Source organism: Paroedura picta, chromosome 11 (genome assembly GCF_049243985.1).
Source record: "Paroedura picta isolate Pp20150507F chromosome 11, Ppicta_v3.0, whole genome shotgun sequence".
Lineage (NCBI taxonomy): Eukaryota > Metazoa > Chordata > Lepidosauria > Squamata > Gekkonidae > Paroedura > Paroedura picta.
In genome coordinates, this window is record NC_135379.1 from 57,364,161 (window position 1) to 57,383,048 (window position 18,888).

At 46.6% G+C, this 18,888-nt stretch overlaps 3 protein-coding genes across 5 annotated transcripts in view; 1 reads left to right on the forward strand and 2 right to left on the reverse strand.

Annotated features, from left to right (window-relative positions):
* Positions 1-352: 352 nt before the first annotated feature.
* On the reverse strand, positions 353-6,978 carry LOC143820563 (uncharacterized). The gene has a single exon (XM_077303541.1). The coding sequence runs from the start codon at positions 6,789-6,791 to the stop codon at positions 357-359; it is 6,435 nt and encodes a 2,144-aa protein (XP_077159656.1). The 5' UTR covers positions 6,792-6,978; the 3' UTR covers positions 353-356.
* A 2,862-nt stretch (positions 6,979-9,840) lies between these two features.
* SEC61G (SEC61 translocon subunit gamma) lies at positions 9,841-15,784 on the forward strand. The gene is made up of 4 exons (XM_077303443.1): positions 9,841-9,991; positions 12,241-12,344; positions 14,089-14,191; positions 15,640-15,784. Exons 2-4 carry the CDS (start codon positions 12,251-12,253, stop codon positions 15,647-15,649), a joined length of 207 nt encoding a protein of 68 aa, XP_077159558.1. The 5' UTR covers positions 9,841-9,991; positions 12,241-12,250; the 3' UTR covers positions 15,650-15,784.
* Positions 15,785-16,062: 278 nt separating this feature from the next.
* Positions 16,063-18,888, reverse strand: part of TPK1 (thiamin pyrophosphokinase 1) — a 293,388-nt gene continuing 290,562 nt past the window's right edge. For all 3 annotated transcript variants that reach the window (XM_077303441.1, XM_077303442.1, XM_077303440.1), the window contains one exon: positions 16,063-17,501. In XM_077303441.1, coding sequence (XP_077159556.1) covers positions 17,377-17,501 — 125 coding nt within the window. In that variant the 3' untranslated portion in view covers positions 16,063-17,376. The remainder of the gene's footprint in view (positions 17,502-18,888) is intronic.

The window sequence follows — 18,888 nt, forward strand, 5'->3', positions numbered from 1 at the left end:
AATGGCTTCTAGGTGACCTTCGAGGTTCTGTTCATGGCTTGTAGGTGCCCTTCAAGGTTCTGTTCTTGAACACAATGGCTTGTAGGTGCCCTTCAAGGTTCTGTTCATAGCTTGTAGGTGCACATCAAGGTTCTGTTCATGGCTTGTAGGTGCCCTTCAAGGTTCTGTTCATGGCTTGTAGGTGCCCTTCAAGGTTCTGTTCATGAACACAATGGCTTGTAGGTGTCCTTCAAGGTTCTGTTCTTGAACACAATGGCTTGTAGGTGCCCTTCAAGGTTCTGTTCTTGAACACAATGGCTTGTAGGTGACCTTCGAGGTTGTTTTTCTGAGCCTCCTGAAGCAGCAGGATCTGGAGTTCACTCAATTTCAAGAAAGTCTAAAACAGAGTTTGCTGCAGGTCTTGACGAACTCTTCTCAAGTTCTGTGGCCTTCTTTGGTTGTGGTTGTTCTTTCTTCCCTGGTTCAATAGAGATCTGTTTATGAATGACGCTGTGCTCTAGGCCTTTCTTCAGAATACCTTCAGGTTCTTTAACACTTTTTGTGGGCCTTATGTTAGGTTCCCCAAGCTCCCCCTTGGTTGATACTGGATTTTTATGGGGCACGCTTCCCATTTCCTTTTTTGCTCTCTCTAGTTCTCCAATGGCTATTTGAGCTCTTTTCTGTTCTTCTAGGGCCTTCTTCTCAGCCCTGTGTTGTTCCCCTAGAGTGGTCTTGTGTGCCTTTGCCAATTCTCCCATAGCTACACGAGCTCTCTCTTGGTGCTCTATGGCTTTCCTCTGTAACCGCTGTTGTTCCTCCACAGCCTTTTTCTGTGCTTCTTCCAGTTCCTTAAACATCTTCTTTGCTTTCTGCTGTTCTGCCAAGGCTGCCTTTTGTGCTGCTTCTTGTTCCTCCAAAGCTATTTTCTGAAGTTTTGCCAGTTCCTCTATAGCATGGTGAGCTCTCAGTTGTTCATCTCTGGCCAATTTCTGTGCTCTCTCTTGTTCTTCTAGTGCCTTTTTCTGTGTTTCTTCCAGTTCACTGAGTGCCGTTTTAGCTCTCTTCTGTTCTTCTAAGGCTATTTTCTGAATTCTTTGCTGTTTCTCCATGGCTCTAGCATGCGCTCTCTCCAGTTCTTTTATAGCCACCTGTGCTTTCCTTTGCTCCTCTAGGGCCTTTTGTTGGGCTCTTTCATTTTCTTCCATAGCCTTTCTTCTAGTTGCCTCCAGTTCCTCCAGGGCTTTCTTCTGTCTGAGCTCCAGTTCTTCTTGGGCTCTCTCTGCTTTCTCTCTCTCTTTCATTGCTCTTTTCTCCATTGTTTCCTGCTCTTCTAATACCTTTCTTTGGAGTTCTGAAAGTTCTTTCAGGGCTGCCTCGGCTGTTTTTCTTTCTTTGATTGCTCTGTTAGCCTTTTCCTGTTCTTCTAGGCACTTTTCCTGAATCTTTAAAAGTTCTTCCTGGGCCTTTTGAACTGTCTCTGTTTCTTTCATCACTCTCTTTTTAGCCTTCTCCTGGTCTTGCAGGGTCTTCTTGTGAATTCTTTCAAGTTCTTCCAGCGCTGACTCAACCATATGCCTTTCCTTCAGTGCTTTCTTAGCCCTTTCTTGTTCTTCTAGGACCTTCCCCTGAATCTTCATAAGTTCTTCCTGGGCTTTTTGAGCTCTCTCTCTTTCTTTCAGTGCTGTCTGCTCAAGCTTTTCATGTTCTTCTAAGACCCTCCTTTGGGCTTTCGAAAGTTCTTCCAGGGCTGCCTCAGCCATCATTCTTTCATGCATTGCTTTCTTCTCAGCCATTTCCTGTTCTTCAAGGACCTCCTTATGAAGATTTGAAAGCTCTTCCAGGGCTGACTCAGCCATTATTCGTTCTTGCATTGCTTTATTAGCCTTTTCCTGTTCTTCAAGAACCTTTATCTGAATTTCTGAAAGTTCTTCCATGGCTTTTTGCGCTCTCTGCATTTCATACATGGCTTTCTTTTCAGCTTCTTCTTGTTCATCGAGGATCTTTCTTTGAATCTTTGCAAGTTCTTCCAGATCTGCTTCAGCCATCCTTCTGTCCTCCATTGCTTTCCTCTCAGCCCTTTCCTGTTCTTCTAGAACCTTCTTATGAGTCTTTGAAAGATCTTCCAGGGCTACCTCAGCCATTATTCTTTCTTGCATTGCTTTCTTCTCAGCCCTTTCCTGTTCTTCTAGGACTACCCTATGAATATCTGAAAGCTCTTCCAGGGCCAACTCAGCCATTTCCCGTTCCTGCATTGCTTTCTTAGCTTTTTCTTGTTCTTCCAGGACCTTTATCTGAATTTCTGAGAGTTCATCCTTGGCTTTTTGAGCTTTCTGCATTGCATACATTGCTTTCCTTTCAGCTTCTTCTTGTTCATCCAGGATCCTTCTCTGAATCTTTGCAAGTTCTTCCAGGTCTGCTTCAGCTATCTTTCTTTCCTCCATTGCTTTTCTCTCAGCTTTTTCCTGTTCTTCTAGAACCTTCTCATGCTTCTTTGAAAGTTCTTCCAGGGCTGCCTCGACCATCATTCTTTCTTGCATGGCTTTCTTCTCGGTCCTTTCCTTTTCTTCAAGAACCACTCTATGAATATTTGAAAGCTCTTCCAAGGCCAATTCTGCCATTTCCCGTTCTTGCATTGCTTTCTTAGCTTTTTCCTGTTCTTCAAGGACCTTTATCTGAATTTCTGAAAGTTCTTCCTTGGCTTTTTGAGCTCTCTGTATTTCATACATTGCTTTCCTTTCAGCTTCTTCTTGTTCATCTAGGATCTGTTTCTGAATCTTTGCAAGTTCTTCCAGGTCTGCTTCAGCTATCTTTCTTTCCTCCATTGTTTTCCTCTCAGCCCTTTCATGTTCTTCTAGGATCTTCCTATGAGTTTTTGAAAGTTCTTCCAGGACTGCTTCAGCCATCATTCTTTCTTGCATGGCTTTCTTCTCAGCACTTTCCTGTTCTTCTAAGATTAACCTATGACTCCTTGAAAGCTCTTCCAAGGCTGCCTCAGCCACTTCTCGTTCCTTAATTGCTTTTTTAGCTCTTTCCTGTTCTTCAAGAACCTTTATCTGAATTTCTGAAAGTTCTTCCATGGCTTTTTGCGCTCTCTGCATTTCATACATGGCTTTCTTTTCAGCTGCTTCTTGTTCATCCAGGATCCTTCTCTGAATCTTTGCAAGTTCTTCCAGATCTACTTCAGCCATCCTTCTGTCCTCCACTGCTTTCCTCTCAGCCCTTTCCTGTTCTTCTAGAACCTTCTTGTGAGTCTTTGAAAGTGTTTCTAAGACTGCTATGGCCATCTCTTGTTCTTGTACGGCTTTTTTAGCTTTTTCCTGTTCTTCAAAAACTTTTATCTGAACTTCTGAAAGTTCTTCCTTGGCTTTTTGAGCTCTCTGAATTTCATACATTGCTTTCTTTTCAGCTTCCTCTTGTTCATCTAGGATTTTTCTCTGAGTCTTTGTAAGTTCTTCTAGGCTTGCTTCAGCCATCTTTCTTTCCTCCTTTAGTTTCTTCTCGGCCCTTTCCTGTTCTTCCAGGACTTTTCTATGAGTCATTGAAAGTTCTTCCAAGGCTGCTAAGGCCATCTCTTGTTCTTGAGTAGCTTTCTTAGCACTTTCCAGTTCTTCTAGGACTGTCTTATGAATCTTTGAAAGCTCTTCCAGGGCTACCTCAGCCACTTCTCGTTCTTTCATAGCTTTCTTAGTCCTTTCTTCTTCTTCAAGGAATTTTAAGTGAATTTCTGAAAGTTCTTCCCTGGCCTTTTGAACTTTCTGTATTTCACACATTACTTTCTTTTCAGCTTCTTCTTGCTCAGCTAAAATCTTTCTCTGAATCTTTACAAGTTCTTCCAGGTCTGCTTCAGCCATTTTTCTTTCCTCCTTTGCTTTATTCTCAGCTTTTTTCTGTTCTTCTAGGATCTTCCTATGATTCTTTGAAAGTTCTTCTAGGCCCGCCTCTGCTACCTCCCGTTCTTGCATGGCTTTCTCTGCCCTTTCCAGGTCTTCTAGGATCTTTCTTTGAATTTCTGAAAGTTCTTTTTGAGCCTTCTGAACAAGCTCTATTTCTTTCAGTGCTTTCATCTCAGCCTTCTCCTGTTGATCTAGGACCTTTCTTTGAGTCTTTGAAAGTTCTTCCAGGGTTGCCTCTATCCTCTTTTTTTCTTCTAGAGATTTTTTCTGTGCTTTCTCCTGTTCTTCCCTGGCTGCCACCTGGGCTCTTTTCTGTTCGTCCAGTGCCTGTTTATGAGCTCTTTCCAGGTTTTCCAATGCTTTCTGGGCTTGCTGGAGTTCTTCCAGTACTTGTTCATGAACCTTTTCCAGATTTTCTAATGCTTTCTGAGCTCTCCTCTGTTCTTCCAGTGCCTGCTGCTGAGCTCTTTCCTGTTCTTCCAAAGCTTTCTTCCGAGCTATTGCCAACTCTTCCAGAGCCTGTTGCTGAAGCGATGCCAGTTCCTCTACAGCCATTCTGTGGGCTCTTTCTTGTTCTTCTCGGAGCTTTTGGTAGGCTTCTTCCTGATCTTTAAGTATCTTCTGCTCTGATCTTTCTTGTTCTTCTAATATTATTTGCAAAATTTTCTCCTCTAGAGCTAGTTCTTCTTCTTGAACTCTTAATTTTTCCTCCAGCTCTTCCTGAAGGGCTCTCAACTGTTCCTCCAGGTCTTTCTGCTGGATCAACCCATGGTTTTTCAGTTCCTTAAGCTGAGAATTCTCTTCTTCCAACAATAATTTTTGCTGAAAGTTTCCTTGCCTTTCTATCTCTTCACAAGTTCTCCATGGTTGTCTCATCCCTTCCCACAGACCTCCACCCACCTCATTCTGGGGCATGTGCTCCTGTTTCTTTAGCGTTGCCTCTCTGATGTGTTGATGTTTCCTTATGCTTTGCCCCAAAGTGCTCCTCTGATTTCCCATAGCTCTCTTGTGATCACTTTCCAACTGTGCTTGGGTAGCTTGAATTCCTTCATGGTTTTCAGGAGGTTTCTGAATTGTATCCCATATTTTGTTATCTTTTTTCCCCTCCTGTTCTTTCTCATACTTCCTCCAGTACCTGGCACTTTCCAGAGCCTTTGATTGCACTTCCCTTAACATGGCACAGGATTCTTCATCATAATCTAATTGACAGGCCATGGCAAGGTCCTTCATAGCCTTCTGCCAGTAACCAAGTAACAAAAAAGCTTTTCCTCTCCACTTGTAGGGCTGTGCCGAATCAGGGTTCATCTGTATAGCTTTATCACAGTCTCTGATGGCAGCACTGGGCTTCTGAAGCTTCAGGTAGGTACTGGCCCGGTTTGCATATAAGATGGCAAGGTGTGGATTGAGCTTAATGGCTTCAGTGAAAAGCTCTATTGCTCTTAAAAGTTCACCCTTATTGACTGCATCGAAGGCCTCTCTCTTCCTTTCATTGGCCTGTTTCCGCATTTCTTCTGTCACCGTCAACCTTTCATCACCCATCTCTCGTGAAACTGGCTCCACCACTTCTGCAGTATCAATATCCAAATCGCTGTCCTCATTCTCAGACTTATCAATGCATATCTGTATAGCTCCTTCCTGAACTTCTGGTTCCTGTACTTGCAATGCTTCATCATTTTTCAGTGCTGTTGGCTGACCCATTTTGAAGGCCTCAGCCTGGACCTCCTTCAGCATTGCATAGGTACTTTCATCGTAATCTAATTGACAGGCCATTGTTAAATCTTTGGCCGCCTTTTCCCAGTCTCTTAGGACACGATATGCTGTCCCACGGCATTTATAAGACAATGCTGAGTAAGGGTTTATGGCTATGGCTTGGTTGCAGTCCCTTACGGCTGCATTGGCCATCTGCAGCTGCAGGAAAATCCTGGCTCGGCTAGCATACAAGTCAGTAGCGCTAGGGTTTGATTGAATAGCCTCAGTAAACAGGACGACAGCTCTTTGCAGTTCACCTTTCTTCACTGCAGCAAGAGCTTCCTTCTTTTTTTCACTGACCTGCTTCCACTTCTGAGCTGCGATCTCCAGATCTTCATGTACCAACTCTTGGAGGTGATCAGCATGATCTAACGTGATTACCTCTTCTGTTTCATTGTTCAAAAGTGTGCTAGGGGCTCCCACTCTCCCGCCTTTCCCTTGATCATCCGAAGTAGCTCGTACATGCCTCACCACCTCCCGTATCTTGGGCTCCTGAAGTCTTTGGGTGGTATACTCCGTCAGTCTCTCCGAAATCCTCTGGAACCCCATCTTTAGTCTCATAATCACAGCATTGGCCTCTTCATCGTAATTCAACCTGCAGGCTAAAACAAAATCACACGCTGCCTCTCTTGAATCCCTCGAAATCCGGAGTGCTTCTCGTTGCAATTTGAATGGCTCTGATGAATTGGGATCAAGCCGAATGGCTGCGTTACAGTCTTTAATGGCAGCATGTAGCTCCTTTAGCTGCACAAAAACATTAGCCCGATTTATATATGAACTGGGAAGATGTGGATTGAGCTCTATGGCCTCGGTGAACAACTCAATGGCTTTCTGAAGCTCACCTTTAGCCCAGACTTCAAAAGCCTCCCTGCTTTTTTCGGTGACCAGATTCTCCACCTCGTCAGATATGTCTTTGCACTCTACTTTGTGAAGGTTGATTTCACAGGATTCTATCATTTCCTCTTTAAAAGTCCCCAAACTGTGCTCAGTGCTTCCGGTGCCTCCCAGAAGCCTATCTCCCCCATCACAAACATAAATGCTGTTCAGATCGGGTGCTGAGGAACTGCTTATGATTTCTACAGACTCCACCACAAATAATCGGTCTTCAGAGCTGACGGAATTCTGACTAGTCTTGACAATGCTGTCACTACGAACTTTCCTAGGATCCATTGTGAAGGGGAAAGAGGAAGAAGAAGATACAGGAAGTGCAAATCCAGCTCTAAACAGGGAAGGAAGGAAGGAAATGGATTTGAGAGAGGGGGCTTAGTTGTTAAGTTCCTGAACAACCTGATGACAAACGGCCCTCATCTTTCCTCTCCCATGTTTCTATTAAGTATGACTACTCCTACATCCATGTGCTAAAACTCAGCAAGCGCTCTTCAAAAACAAAGGGAGATTTTATGATGTCATCAATCACATCATGGCCAGGCTGAGGGAGTGAGTGAGTAGGTTAAAGGTCATCCACCCAGAAATATAATCCCAGGGGCCATCATTCCACTCAGGGGGCTGTCATGCTAGTCCAAAACTCTACTGCTGCTCGCAGGAGGCATCGTTCCCAAAATCACAACTCATCTCCAGGCAACAGAGATCCTGAAGAAAATGGCTGCTTTGGACAATCAACGCTGTGACACTGTGCTCCACAGAGGTCTCTCTCCTCCCCTGGCTCCATCCCCAAATCTCCAGGAATTTCTCAACCCAGATCTGGTAACACTATCCCTCTGCCCTCCCGCTGGTGGCCCCTGGCCACCCAGTCCCAGTCCTGCTAATGCCAGAAGGTATCTTTGTGTGTGTTTGTGTGGCCATTCCAGTCCCAGAGCACTTCTGCTACTTCCAAGGGGCATCATGCCTTGAGGGGGGGGGGGGGCTGTAATTCCAATCACAGAGCAAAAGTTGTTAGTTGCCAACCTCCAAGCAGTGGCTGGTGATCGACTGGGAATACAGCCGCTCTTCAGATGATAGATCAGTTCCTCTAGAGCAGTGGTCCCCAACCTGCGGGCCGCGGCCCGGTGCCGGGCCGCGAAGGCCATGGCGCCGGGCCGCAGCTCCCTCTCCCCGCCCCGCCCCCCCCGCAGTAAAAAACTTCCCAGGCCGCAAGCTTGCGGCCCGGGAAGCTACTTACTGCGGGAGGGCGGGGAGACGGAATCGGGGCCGGGCTGCGCCCGTGCAGGCCCGATCCGCGGGCGTGGCTCGTGGGCGCAGCTCGATGCGCGGGTGCGGCCCGCGGGCGCGGCCAGAAGCGTGGGCGTGGCCCGCGCGGGCGCGGTCCCCGCGGGCGCAGCCCGATGCCCTGCCGGTCCCCGGCCTAATAAAGGTTGGGGACCACTGCTCTAGAGACAGTGGTTGCTTTGGAAGGTGCATTCTGTGGCGCAGGAAGGGGCAACCTTAAAATGGAAGTATAATTTAAAAAAAATTATCACAGAATCACAGAGTTGGATGGGGCCATTCAGGCCATCTAGTCCAACCCCCTGCTCAACGCAGGATCAGCCCAAAGCATCCTAAAGCATCCAAGAAAAGTGTGTATCCAACCTTTGCTTGAAGACTGCCAGTGAGGTCCACTGAGGCCCCTCCCCTTCCCAACATCTGCCCTCCTCAGGTTTCTAACCTGGAGCTGGCAACCCCAGGCGATCCTCTTCCTAGGAACCATCAGCTGGGGCCTCGGGATGCCAGTCCCCAGGTCAGTTCTGAGGTTCCCCTGTAATTATAGCTCATCTCCAGGTGACAGAGATCAGTTCCCCTCAAGAAAATGGTGGTTTTGAGGGTGGACGCCATAGCATTATACTCCACTGAGGTCTCTTCCCGCCCCAAATCCCACTCATAAAATCATAGAATCATAGAGTTGGAAGGGACCTCATGGGTCTAGTCCAACCCCCTGCACTATGCAGGACACTCACATCCCAATTGCTCCTCCACTGTCACCTGCCACCCCCTTGAGCCTTCACAGAATCAGCCTCTCCGTCAGATGGCTATCTAGCCTCTGTTTAAAAATTTCCAAAGATGGAGAACCCACCACCTCCCGAGGAAGCCTGTTCCACTGAGGAACCACTCTCACTGTCAGGAACTTCTTCCGGATGTTTAGATGGAATTTCTTTTGAATTAATTTCATCCCATTCATTCTGGTTTGTCCCTCTGGGGCAAGAGAGAACAATTCTGCTCACTACTGACTCTACCCCTACAGTTTCCAGGTATTTCCCAACTAAGGATGCCAGTCCCAAGTGGAACATGGGGATCCTCTGGAATTATAGCTCCTCTGTAAAGACAAAATGCCTGCTTTGAAGGACAGATTCCATTGCATTATACTCCACTGAGGCCCCTCCCCACCCCACATTCCACCCCCTCCTAGACTCTCTGGGTATTTCCAAGTCCAGAGCTGGCAACCCGATTTAGGTCATCTCGGGCAACAAGCTCTGCTGATTTCTAGCTGGGGAGCCTCAAAAAAGTACTGCTGGTCTCCAGGTGACGGAGATCAGTCCCCTGGAGAAAATGGCTGTTTAGGAGGGTGGACTTCACGGTGTCATATCCCACTGAGCCCTAGGGCAGCCATGAGGAGGAGGTGGGACAGTCCTCGCATGCCCCTGGATATCAGGGCCAGGACCAAACGCCAGCCAAAGAGGGCTGATTGAATTCCATAAATCGAAGCGCAATACTTTTAGCCTGGGTAATCTGGGGGTCTCTCTCAAGCCAGAGCTGGCCTCCCAGTTGCCAAGCACTCCCCCTCCGAAAGGCCCTTTGGCAGCACACAGCTCCAGCCCAGTGGACCCCTGAACACCCACCAAGGCTTCTTCCAGGCAGGAGCTTCGTGTGCAGCCACCCTTCCTGGTGGGGTAGTCAAACTGCGGCCCTCCAGAGGTCCATGGACTACAATTCCCATGAGCCCCTGCTAGCAGGGGCTCATGGGAATTGTAGTCCATGGACCTCTGGAGGGCCGCAGTTTGACTACCCGTGGTCCAAAATAGGCAGCGGGGCAATTCTTTGCTAGAAGAGCAGTGCCCAGTGATTCTGGCCCAAAGTTGTGCTCATTTGCTCTCTCCTCCTAGCCCCGTGGGAGGAAGGGCGGCTGCCCTTCAGGCCCACCCGGCGACCCTCCGGGGGTCCCAGCCCGGCACGGAGACCCTCCCGGCCGCCTGAGGGGCTTCAGGGCAAAGGGGGAGGCGGGAAGCGCCGAGAGCCCCCCCCCATCGCAGCCCTGCCCCGCACATGGCGGGCGCTTCGACGGGGAGCCGGACGTCGCGATCACGCGCTTGGCGGCCGCCGCGCAGCCCTTTCCCCTCCCCCCGGAAGAGCGCTCCCCCAAGAGCGTCACTTCCTTTTTCCGGTTTCCGGTCTGGGTGGCGACGTGTCTTTGGAGCAGGAGTGCCCGCGGGAGTTCGCCGGTGAGTAGCCGTGCCTCGGGCCATGTGCAGAGTGGCTCGGGGTCCTGGAAGCCTCTCTCTGCCGAACCCACCTCGCAGGGGGGTTGTGGGGGTGGAAGACCTAGAGAGGGCGGCGGGGAGAGAATCGTAGAGAGAAGGGGTCTCCAGGGCTATCTAGACCGACCCCCTGCACAAGGCAGGCACTCACAGCTCCCTGCCAGCCACAGAGGCCCCAGCTTCACGCCCAGGTGGGCCTCCGCCCAAGAAGGATCCCCCGACTCCCTGGGTATGCAAGGAAGGGCCCCAGGAGGATGGGCCCTGGAAACCGACTTCTGGAGTGCCTTGTCCAACGCACACTCAATGGCCCCGGTCTCCCAACCCCACTTTTCACCACCCGAAGTAGTCTCAGTCTGACCAGATTGTCCCAGTGGGACAATCTTAGACTCTCAGAGGGGCTGACCATCGTCTTCCCTTCCTCTCCCCACAGGAGACACCTCATGAGGTAGGTGGGGCTGAGAGAGCTCTGAGAGAACGGTCACCATGCTGGATGCATGTGGAGGAGAATTGGGGAAATCACCAGATCAGAGGCCATGGCTCTTAACCACTACACCAAGCTGGCTCTGCATATAAATGATATAAACAGATCATATACGGTTATTGCTGAAGCAGAAGATTGATTCGGGTGGGTAGCCGTGTTGTTCTGAAGCAGCTGGACAATGTTTGAGTCCTGTGACTCCTTGAAGACGATGACAGTTTTATTCAAGGTATATAAGCTTCTGCCACACAAAGTATTATACCTTGGGTAAAATTGTGTTGGTCTTAAAGGTGTGGCTGGGCACAAGCTTTGTTCTAAAGCAGAAGGTTGCATTGTATAGCTCTTATGTATGGGCAAGTTCATCTTTGCCATCAGTCCTCTTAAGGGTGCCAACCTTCAGGTGGGTGAGTGAGCCGTGTTAAGTTTCAAATTATGTTGCTTTCACTAGACTGGGCTTTGTACAGTGTTTTTGTTTATGGTACACTGTCCTAAGATACTTGGCAAACCACCATTTATTTCTGTTGGTAATTTTAGCATTTTTACATTATAGTAAAGCCACTGGGGGGGAAAAAGCAGTGAAAATGTCTTTTAGCTGGTCCACGTTTTGGCATTATGTATTAACCAGAATTAAAGACGTTTCTTTTTCAAGCTTCTTTGTAGCCTGTCTGACAGGCTGCTTTAACCTCCAGGTGGGGCCTGGTAATCTCCTGGGATCACAACTGGTCTCCAGGCAACATATCAGTTCCTCTGGAGAAAATGGCTGCATTGGAAGGTGGCCGCCATGGCATTATACCCCACTGAAATCCTTCCCCTCCTGAAACGTATCCTTCCCAGGCTCCATCCCCCAAATCTCCAGGGATTTCCCATCCCAGAACTGGCAACCCTCCTCCCAGCTTCTGGCCTCCTGGCCTCATGGTCTGCATGCCAGAGAGCTGCAGCCCCCTTTTAGTCCCCCACACAGTTTGGCACCCTCCACATTGGGGATCATGGCTGCAGTTTTTATATTTTTTTTCCTGGTTTCATGTATTTATAGGAATGCCTCTTCCTTCCCCAACTATAAAAGTACTGTGCCTTTGTTGAACGGTTATGGGCTGTTCCTAAAAGGAAGGTGATGGGGGGTGGCCGTATGGGGAGCCTCCCAGTCTTATCTGGGGATGAGGTAAGAGGTCATTCCTTTCTGACATCAGCAAGAATGATGTTCTTAGTACACTGTGCCTTCATGAACATGACAAAATGCCCTGCCACAGACCACTGTAAACTCAGGGCATTGACTAACATGAGTGGAGTAGGGTTGGGTGCTTTGGCGCCTGAAACGGCCATTTGCTCCCCCCGCAGCCAGTACCGCGGGGGGGGGAGGCGTGGGTATCAGCGTGCCCACTGGTGCACTGACACCCGCGCCTCCCCTCCCACCCTGCGCTGTGGCGCTGGCTGCAGCAGAAGCAAACGGCCGTTTCTGGTGCTGAAGCGTCCAACCCTAGTTGGAAGCTTTTATAAATAAGTGGTTGAGGTAGAGGAAGGGGAACTCTAAAGCCAAAGGGTAACCCATTTATCAAATGGCAAACGAAATGTTTTTGATATTCGGATCTCGCTCAGCTTTTTCTTCCATCAACTCAAATCTTGATTAACTTGGCAGTTCTGTTAAAAATAAAATCCTACCTAGTTTGTATTGAAGCCAGTTTGTGGGAAATTCTGCACCAACCATACGTTAGAATGTGACCTCTCTGTTTTTTTTCAGGAAGTGAATCATGGATCAAGTAATGCAGTTTGTGGAGCCCAGCCGGCAGTTTGTGAAAGATTCCATCAGGCTTGTTAAAAGATGCACAAAGCCAGACAGGAAAGGTAAGAGGAAATCATTTAATGCATACGGGGCACTAACATCCTAAGGAAATCAGTCATGTATTTCACAATGGATTAATGTTGTATCGTTGATTTTCCCTTTTAATTCAAATACTGAGCTAGTGTGCTGAGTTCATATTTCTTAGATCTTTGAGGGAATTTAGGTTATGGCTCCCGCCTGGTGGAATGAGCTCCTGGAGTACATCAGGGCCCTGACAAAGCTGGCACAGTTTTTACTGAATTTTAATATGTGAGTGTGTGGGTAGTATGGTTCTACTGTGCATATTGTTGTAAGCTGCTCTGAGATGATTGGTTCAATAGGAGCAACTGGTAAGTAAATAAAGTTTTGTACATGAATAGAGCTAATGTGCAGGGGTGGGGGGCAATCTGTGCGAGAAGAATTGTGGGTTCTTGAGACTGATTTGGAAATTATCAGGGCCAGTAAAGAACTGTGATAAGGAGATGCATGGTATGATCTCCCTGTGCATAAAGGGATCAGGGGCCACAATTACAAGGCATCACGATCACTTCCCCCTTGAGTCCTCCTCCAAACCAGTCTTCTAAGTGAATAAATTAATTCTAAATCTCCTTTTCTATGCTTCCTGCCTCTTAACATTCCTCTGCGATAGCTCATCCAGGTGCTGTCAGAGGATTCCATGTCAAGGAACCCTTTAATGCATCACAGTGTAAAATATGAAAGCTCTGTGCCTCAAGTACCTGGTCATGTGATATTATAATGTTTTTGCACATCAAAGTTTGCGAGCTACACGTCAGAGCTACACTTCAGAGAAAGGGCAGGTTGTCAGAAGGGGCCACTGCAAAAGAAGCCCTATTAATGCAGGCTTTTCAGTTGCATTTGCCTGTACTGCCCAATCGGAAGGAGAACCATTCCATTTTGATAAATTCAGGATCAAGTTTGAGTCCATAACAGGCAAGCTCCAAATAATGACTTTTTGTGGTTACATCAGTATCCTGCTAAACCAAAAAAGGAACAAAAACCAACCTTAACAGGTAGGAACTCACAAGTTGAGCTGAACAATAAAAATAATGTAAAATTTGTTAAATATTTATTATGGTGCACAATTAAAAACAGAATAAAAACTTCTTAAAAACTATACCGAACTAACAGCACATAGAACTAGGGACCAAATGCGTTTCGACCCTTCTGGGTCTTCCTCAGTGTTCAAGATGATAATAATACACTCTATATATAAATATACCTATATAGAACTCTCTATAATGCATAGCTGAATAGTTCAGTGGGATCTGTAATATATAAATTTTATCCTTTTTGGAGACCAATTCCTATGTTATGTCCCGAAAGTCACCACTCTTCGCTATCATTAAGTTCTGTACTCAGAGTGTAATCTCGTGTGCGTCAGAAAAAGTTCTAAGTATCCTACCAATTTCACAGCAATATTTGTTAATGGGGGACTGTTTGTCGGCAGACTAACTGGAGTCCGACAATTGTGCGTTTCTACCCATCCCCCCTTTAACTAATATTGCCGTGAAACTGCAATTCGGATACTGATGTAGCCACAGGAAATTTTTTGAGCGAGAATCCTTTGAATCATTGAATCACGGATGAAGTTCTTGACGTTTGTTTACCGGTCTACTTTTTGATGGTGATTTATTAAAAGACCGAAGTCGTTCATCAGCTTTTTTCATTTCTCTTTCAAGTAGTTGCCACTTTTAATGTTCTAGCTCAGTTATATTTTAATATACATATATATTTTTTAATTTACAGAATTCCAGAAGATTGCCATGGCAACAGCAATAGGTTTTGCAATAATGGGATTTATTGGTTTCTTTGTAAAACTGATTCATATCCCTATCAACAACATCATTGTGTAAGTACGCGGAGAGAAGCGCCGATTGTATGACAAAATGGTGATGAACTGCCTAAGATTAGATATTTATGGAAACCATATTTCTCGTTCCTTGAAGTGCAGTGTCTTGGCACCCAGTATCTTTTCACTTAATTTATTTATCATATATGGCAGTGGTCCCCAACCCCCGGTCCGGGGATGAGTCGGTACCTGGCCGCAGCTCCTCTTCCTCCTCGTCTTCCTCCACGGCTGCTGCCTCAGGGGCTGCCCTGCTACTCTGCTGCTGCCTCACCTTTTGTGCTGTCCGGTGGCCGCCATGGCTGGGGCTCCCCCTCGGTGTGGCACTGTGCAGCTGCTGCTGGCAGCGCCCCCCAGTGGGCAGCAGGAAAGCAAGCGGAACAGGGGCTCAGGCGGTGGTGACGTCCCTCGGCAAAAGACTACCCCCCCCCCCCCGCCGGGCCTCAGTAAAATTGTCAAGCGTTGACCAGTCCCCAGTGATAAAAAGGTTGGGGACCACTGATATATGGCACGTGTGTAATATAGCCAGGAAATCCCAAGATTGTCTGGCAGCCAGGGAAAAGACATTTGGAGATGGTTTGCCATTGCCTGCCCCCACATGACGACCCTGGTAGTCTTTGGAGGTACTAGTAGTCTTTCTAGGTACTAGCCAGGGCCGACCCTGCTTTAGCTTCTGAGGTCTGGTAGACTCTGGCTTGCTTGGGCATGTAGCTACATCCAGCCTTCTAGTTACAATGCAGGCTTTTCAGCTATTCCCCAGATATCTTTGGCACCTTCATGAAACACAAAGAAGAAATGCTAATCAAAGAGCCTGCTTGCTCATTATGTAGGCTGCACACAAAATGGAAGTGTGAGCACAGACTGCCACCCGTTAGACATGGTGGGGATGTGTGATCTTTCATGCCTCTGTTATTTCTATAAAGGGCTTGTTCTAGATCAGGATTTCGTAAAATCCTGGGGTTCCTTGACAGTCCTGGAAGGGTTTCCTGAATGTGTGGAAAATTTGTTAAATCTTTATTGAGTGATATGACCATATATTGCTATGTCAACCCAATCCCCCCCCCCAATGGCAAGTGATGGGCCTGGAGGAGATGGGAAGGGGAGGGGCCCCAGGTGGGCATAGGCATAATGTTGCTTCCCAACCATATTCTGCATGATCATGCCCCTTCTGAAGTTTCTTGAAGCCTGAAGAATGTTTCAGGGCTTTCTCAATGGTAACAAAGTTGATAAAGGCTGTTCTAGATGGTCATAAACCCCTTGCAGGTAAGAGGATATTTGCACAATATAAATGGTTCCTGCTTTCCACTTGGGATATGGGCTAGAATTTCACATAGTCAAAGATTATTATTTTTGGTTCCTGAGTAATGTGGTAGAATGGACTTTGTGCAAATCTCACAACCAAAATTCCATTGCAGACTTGCATAACTCAATTGTATTGTCTTTTTTTACAGGGGTGGTTGAATGCATCGGAAGGTCTTGCTCCTTGACATCACACGCGGTTGCACAAAACAACGTTGGTTACCGGCTTAAGAATTCACCTAGGTTAATGGCATCTTTTTTACTACTTGCTAGTATAAATCAGGTTTCAAACTGAAACCAGTGTGGCATCTTTGTGTCTGTGTGCTAACTTCAGTTCTTAAAGCTTTGAGGGGAGGTCACTGCAGGGACTGTCTTATGAAATATCCCATTTCTTTGGGGACCCCAGGGAACTCTGGAACATGATCCTCATGCGCTCAGTCTCCAAGCTTACTTTTGAAAGGAAAATGTTGGGTTTTAGGCGGCCTCTAGTCTCCTTTCCTTCACTTCATCCCCAAGCCTGAAGGGATCCCAGCCCTGGGTAACTTCCGGAGTAAAAAAATGTACCAATGACAGCCTTTTAAAAGAGATCCTTTATTAGGTGTAAAAACAGGTCAGCATAGTGCCCTCTTAGAAACAGTCTCACCAATTCAAACAACTTGGCCATGACGAGTTAAGTGCTTTAAGTTCAAGGTTGGTCCCAGGGGTTCAAGCAGAGTTGGCTATGAGCAGCCTCCACCATGTAGCTTACAGTTAGATGGATCCAAGTGGGTAGCTGCGTTGGTCTGAAGCAGTAGAACAAATTTAGAGTCCAGTGGCACCTTTAAGATATTCAAAGTATGTGGTTTTGTGTGCATGCACACTTCCTCACATTCAATTACAATGTATCTGGGGAAGTGTGCATGCACACGAAAACTCATACCTTGGATAAAACTCTGTGGGTCTTAAAGGTGCCACTGGACACTTAAATTTGCATGCAAGATGAATGCCCAAATTCACCAATACTTCTGCAGGCCAGGCGAATTCAGAAGGCCCGGTCCTGCTTTATCTTTCTCCAGGGGTCTGATGCCACAACCACAGAAGGCTTAGATGGGAATAACTCTGCCTAGCATTAAATATCTGTGTCTTCTTAATGCAAGGATGAGAGCTTGGCAGAACCAGCTAGGCAAACCTTTCCAGGTCTGGGTGTGTAGTGATGGGTTTTAACCAGCAGGATTAATTGTTGTTGAGGTGCCAGTGATTCATTGCTCCAGTGTGCCTTTGTTCTGTGCTGAAGTGTAGCATCCCCCCCCCCCCCCGGAGCTCTCTGTTTTGTGACTTTCTGCTCTGGCCCGCCACATGCAGCTCCTCAAGGGGCTGCGCTGCGCTAAAAAAAGATCCAAGCGGTGTGCATGTGTGTGCACGCACACGGAATGGGTTGTGCAGTGGTTGTGTTGTCTGGGCAACTTGCTACTTGCTTCCCTTGAATGGTTAATAGCAAGTGGGCATTCTGATGGAGGCAGTTACAGTTTTAGTAAAAACAAAAAGTAAAAGAGAAGAGACTCCATTATAAATAACACTCAAAGAATGGGCACTGGGTTTCAGCTTCCCTGATTTGTTTGTTAAAAAAAATCCATAGCATATAAAAATACCTATTTGCAGGTTTTTAAAAAGACCTTTTCAGTATACCACTGCTTGAAAGCAAAACCCATAAGCTCCCTTGCCATTCTACAAATTTAAGCTGCACTTTAAAAGTTCAAAGCATGCCATTTTGAATTCCTATATTAATAACCTTCTTGTCAATTTCATTGTAAATAATTCTGAAGAAGTTACTGGATGCCCCTCCCCCTCAAAAAAAGAGAACTTCTGCTTGAAGTTCTCTTGGTTGCACCTTATTGGGCAGGAGTAACCTTCTACACACTCTCTTTGATGCCCATTGTCCAGAGCAAAGGCTTGTCCGTCTTGACGGTCACGACGCCAGATCCATCATAGGTATTTGAGGTGCTGACCAGGGTCCCAAACTCCAGTACGTTGTTCTCTGTGAGTCATTGGGGGAGAAAAAGGTTGATTAGAGTAGGTCTGTTTGAAAAACAAAGAACCTTGGTGGGAGTTCTTGCAACCAAGTGTAGGGAAAAAACAGCACAGCCACTTCTGCCTTGCCATCTAGAATAGACTTGCATGCCTTGCAGTCTATTGCAGCCCATGGGCTTTGAAGGATGTAATTCTGTTGAGGACTACACTGCCAGTCTCCTTAAGAGCCTGAGTATGCAAAGGTTCTCCTGGAATTTGCTCCCAGGTGAATGCACAGGAGGCTGCAGTCTTGAGAGCAAGCTGATAACTTTTATTCCTACGTCAGATGATGTTTGTTTCTCGACAACAACCTTATTGGGGGATTGTCTTTGGCCTTCGCTGAGAAATACCAGTAAGTGGCATTTAAAACATGCTTAAACCTCCCCCCCCAAAAAGAAGGAACATAGTTAACAAAAGCAAATGCGTTCTCTATGTGTAAAGAGTCCTACAAAACTTACACAGGGCTAGTAGCATATCTGAATACTTAACTTCAAAACCCTGAAAATACTGAACTTTTCAATAGAGGTGTTATCATATGCATTGAGTAAACAACATGCTTGAAAAGGACCTGTATTTGTCTACAGCAGGGGTAGTCAAACTGCGGCCCTCCAGATGTCCATGGACTACAATTCCCAGCATTTGCTGGCAGGGGCTTCTGGGAATTGTAGTCCATGGACATCTGGACGGCCGTAGTTTGACTACCCCTGGCCTACAGAATATACAAGGATAATCACTACCTAAGGTGGAAAATTAGGAGTCACCAACATTTTTTCAGAGAGAACTGCTTTCCGAGTAAAAAATAATATTCTGAGCTACCTCCTCTCTGACAATTACCAAGTTTTCTTTTGCCCTAGAAACAAGGCAGATGAAAAGAACCAGAAATAAAGTGATCAGCTAAGCAGCAGCAGAGTAAAGCCCTGTGTGATAAAAGATTCCTCCCCCCAGCCCATTAAAGAAGCCGAGTGATTGCTCTCTCTGCAGATTCTTTTTGGGTATTTTAGGGCAGAGGTGTCAAACTCATTTGTTACGGAGGCTAGACTGGATATAAAAATTACATTGTCAGCCTGGGCCAGGTATGCCATAACACGTAACACAAGGTACAGGAGATGTAAACTTTATAAAGGACACAGACAAATCCAATTAATGATTTTTTGCTCATAATACAATAAAAGCAGGTGATTCCTAAGAGGGGAAGTAATTGATTTACAGGCCAAATTAATATCTTTAATCATATGCAAGACTAGATTTTTTCCCCCTAAGGGATGCCATACTTCCATACAAATCAGTTACTTCCTTGTAAGCAACTCTCCCCCATATTCCCAGCCTCTGCAGGTGAGCATGGCTCTGATCCGACT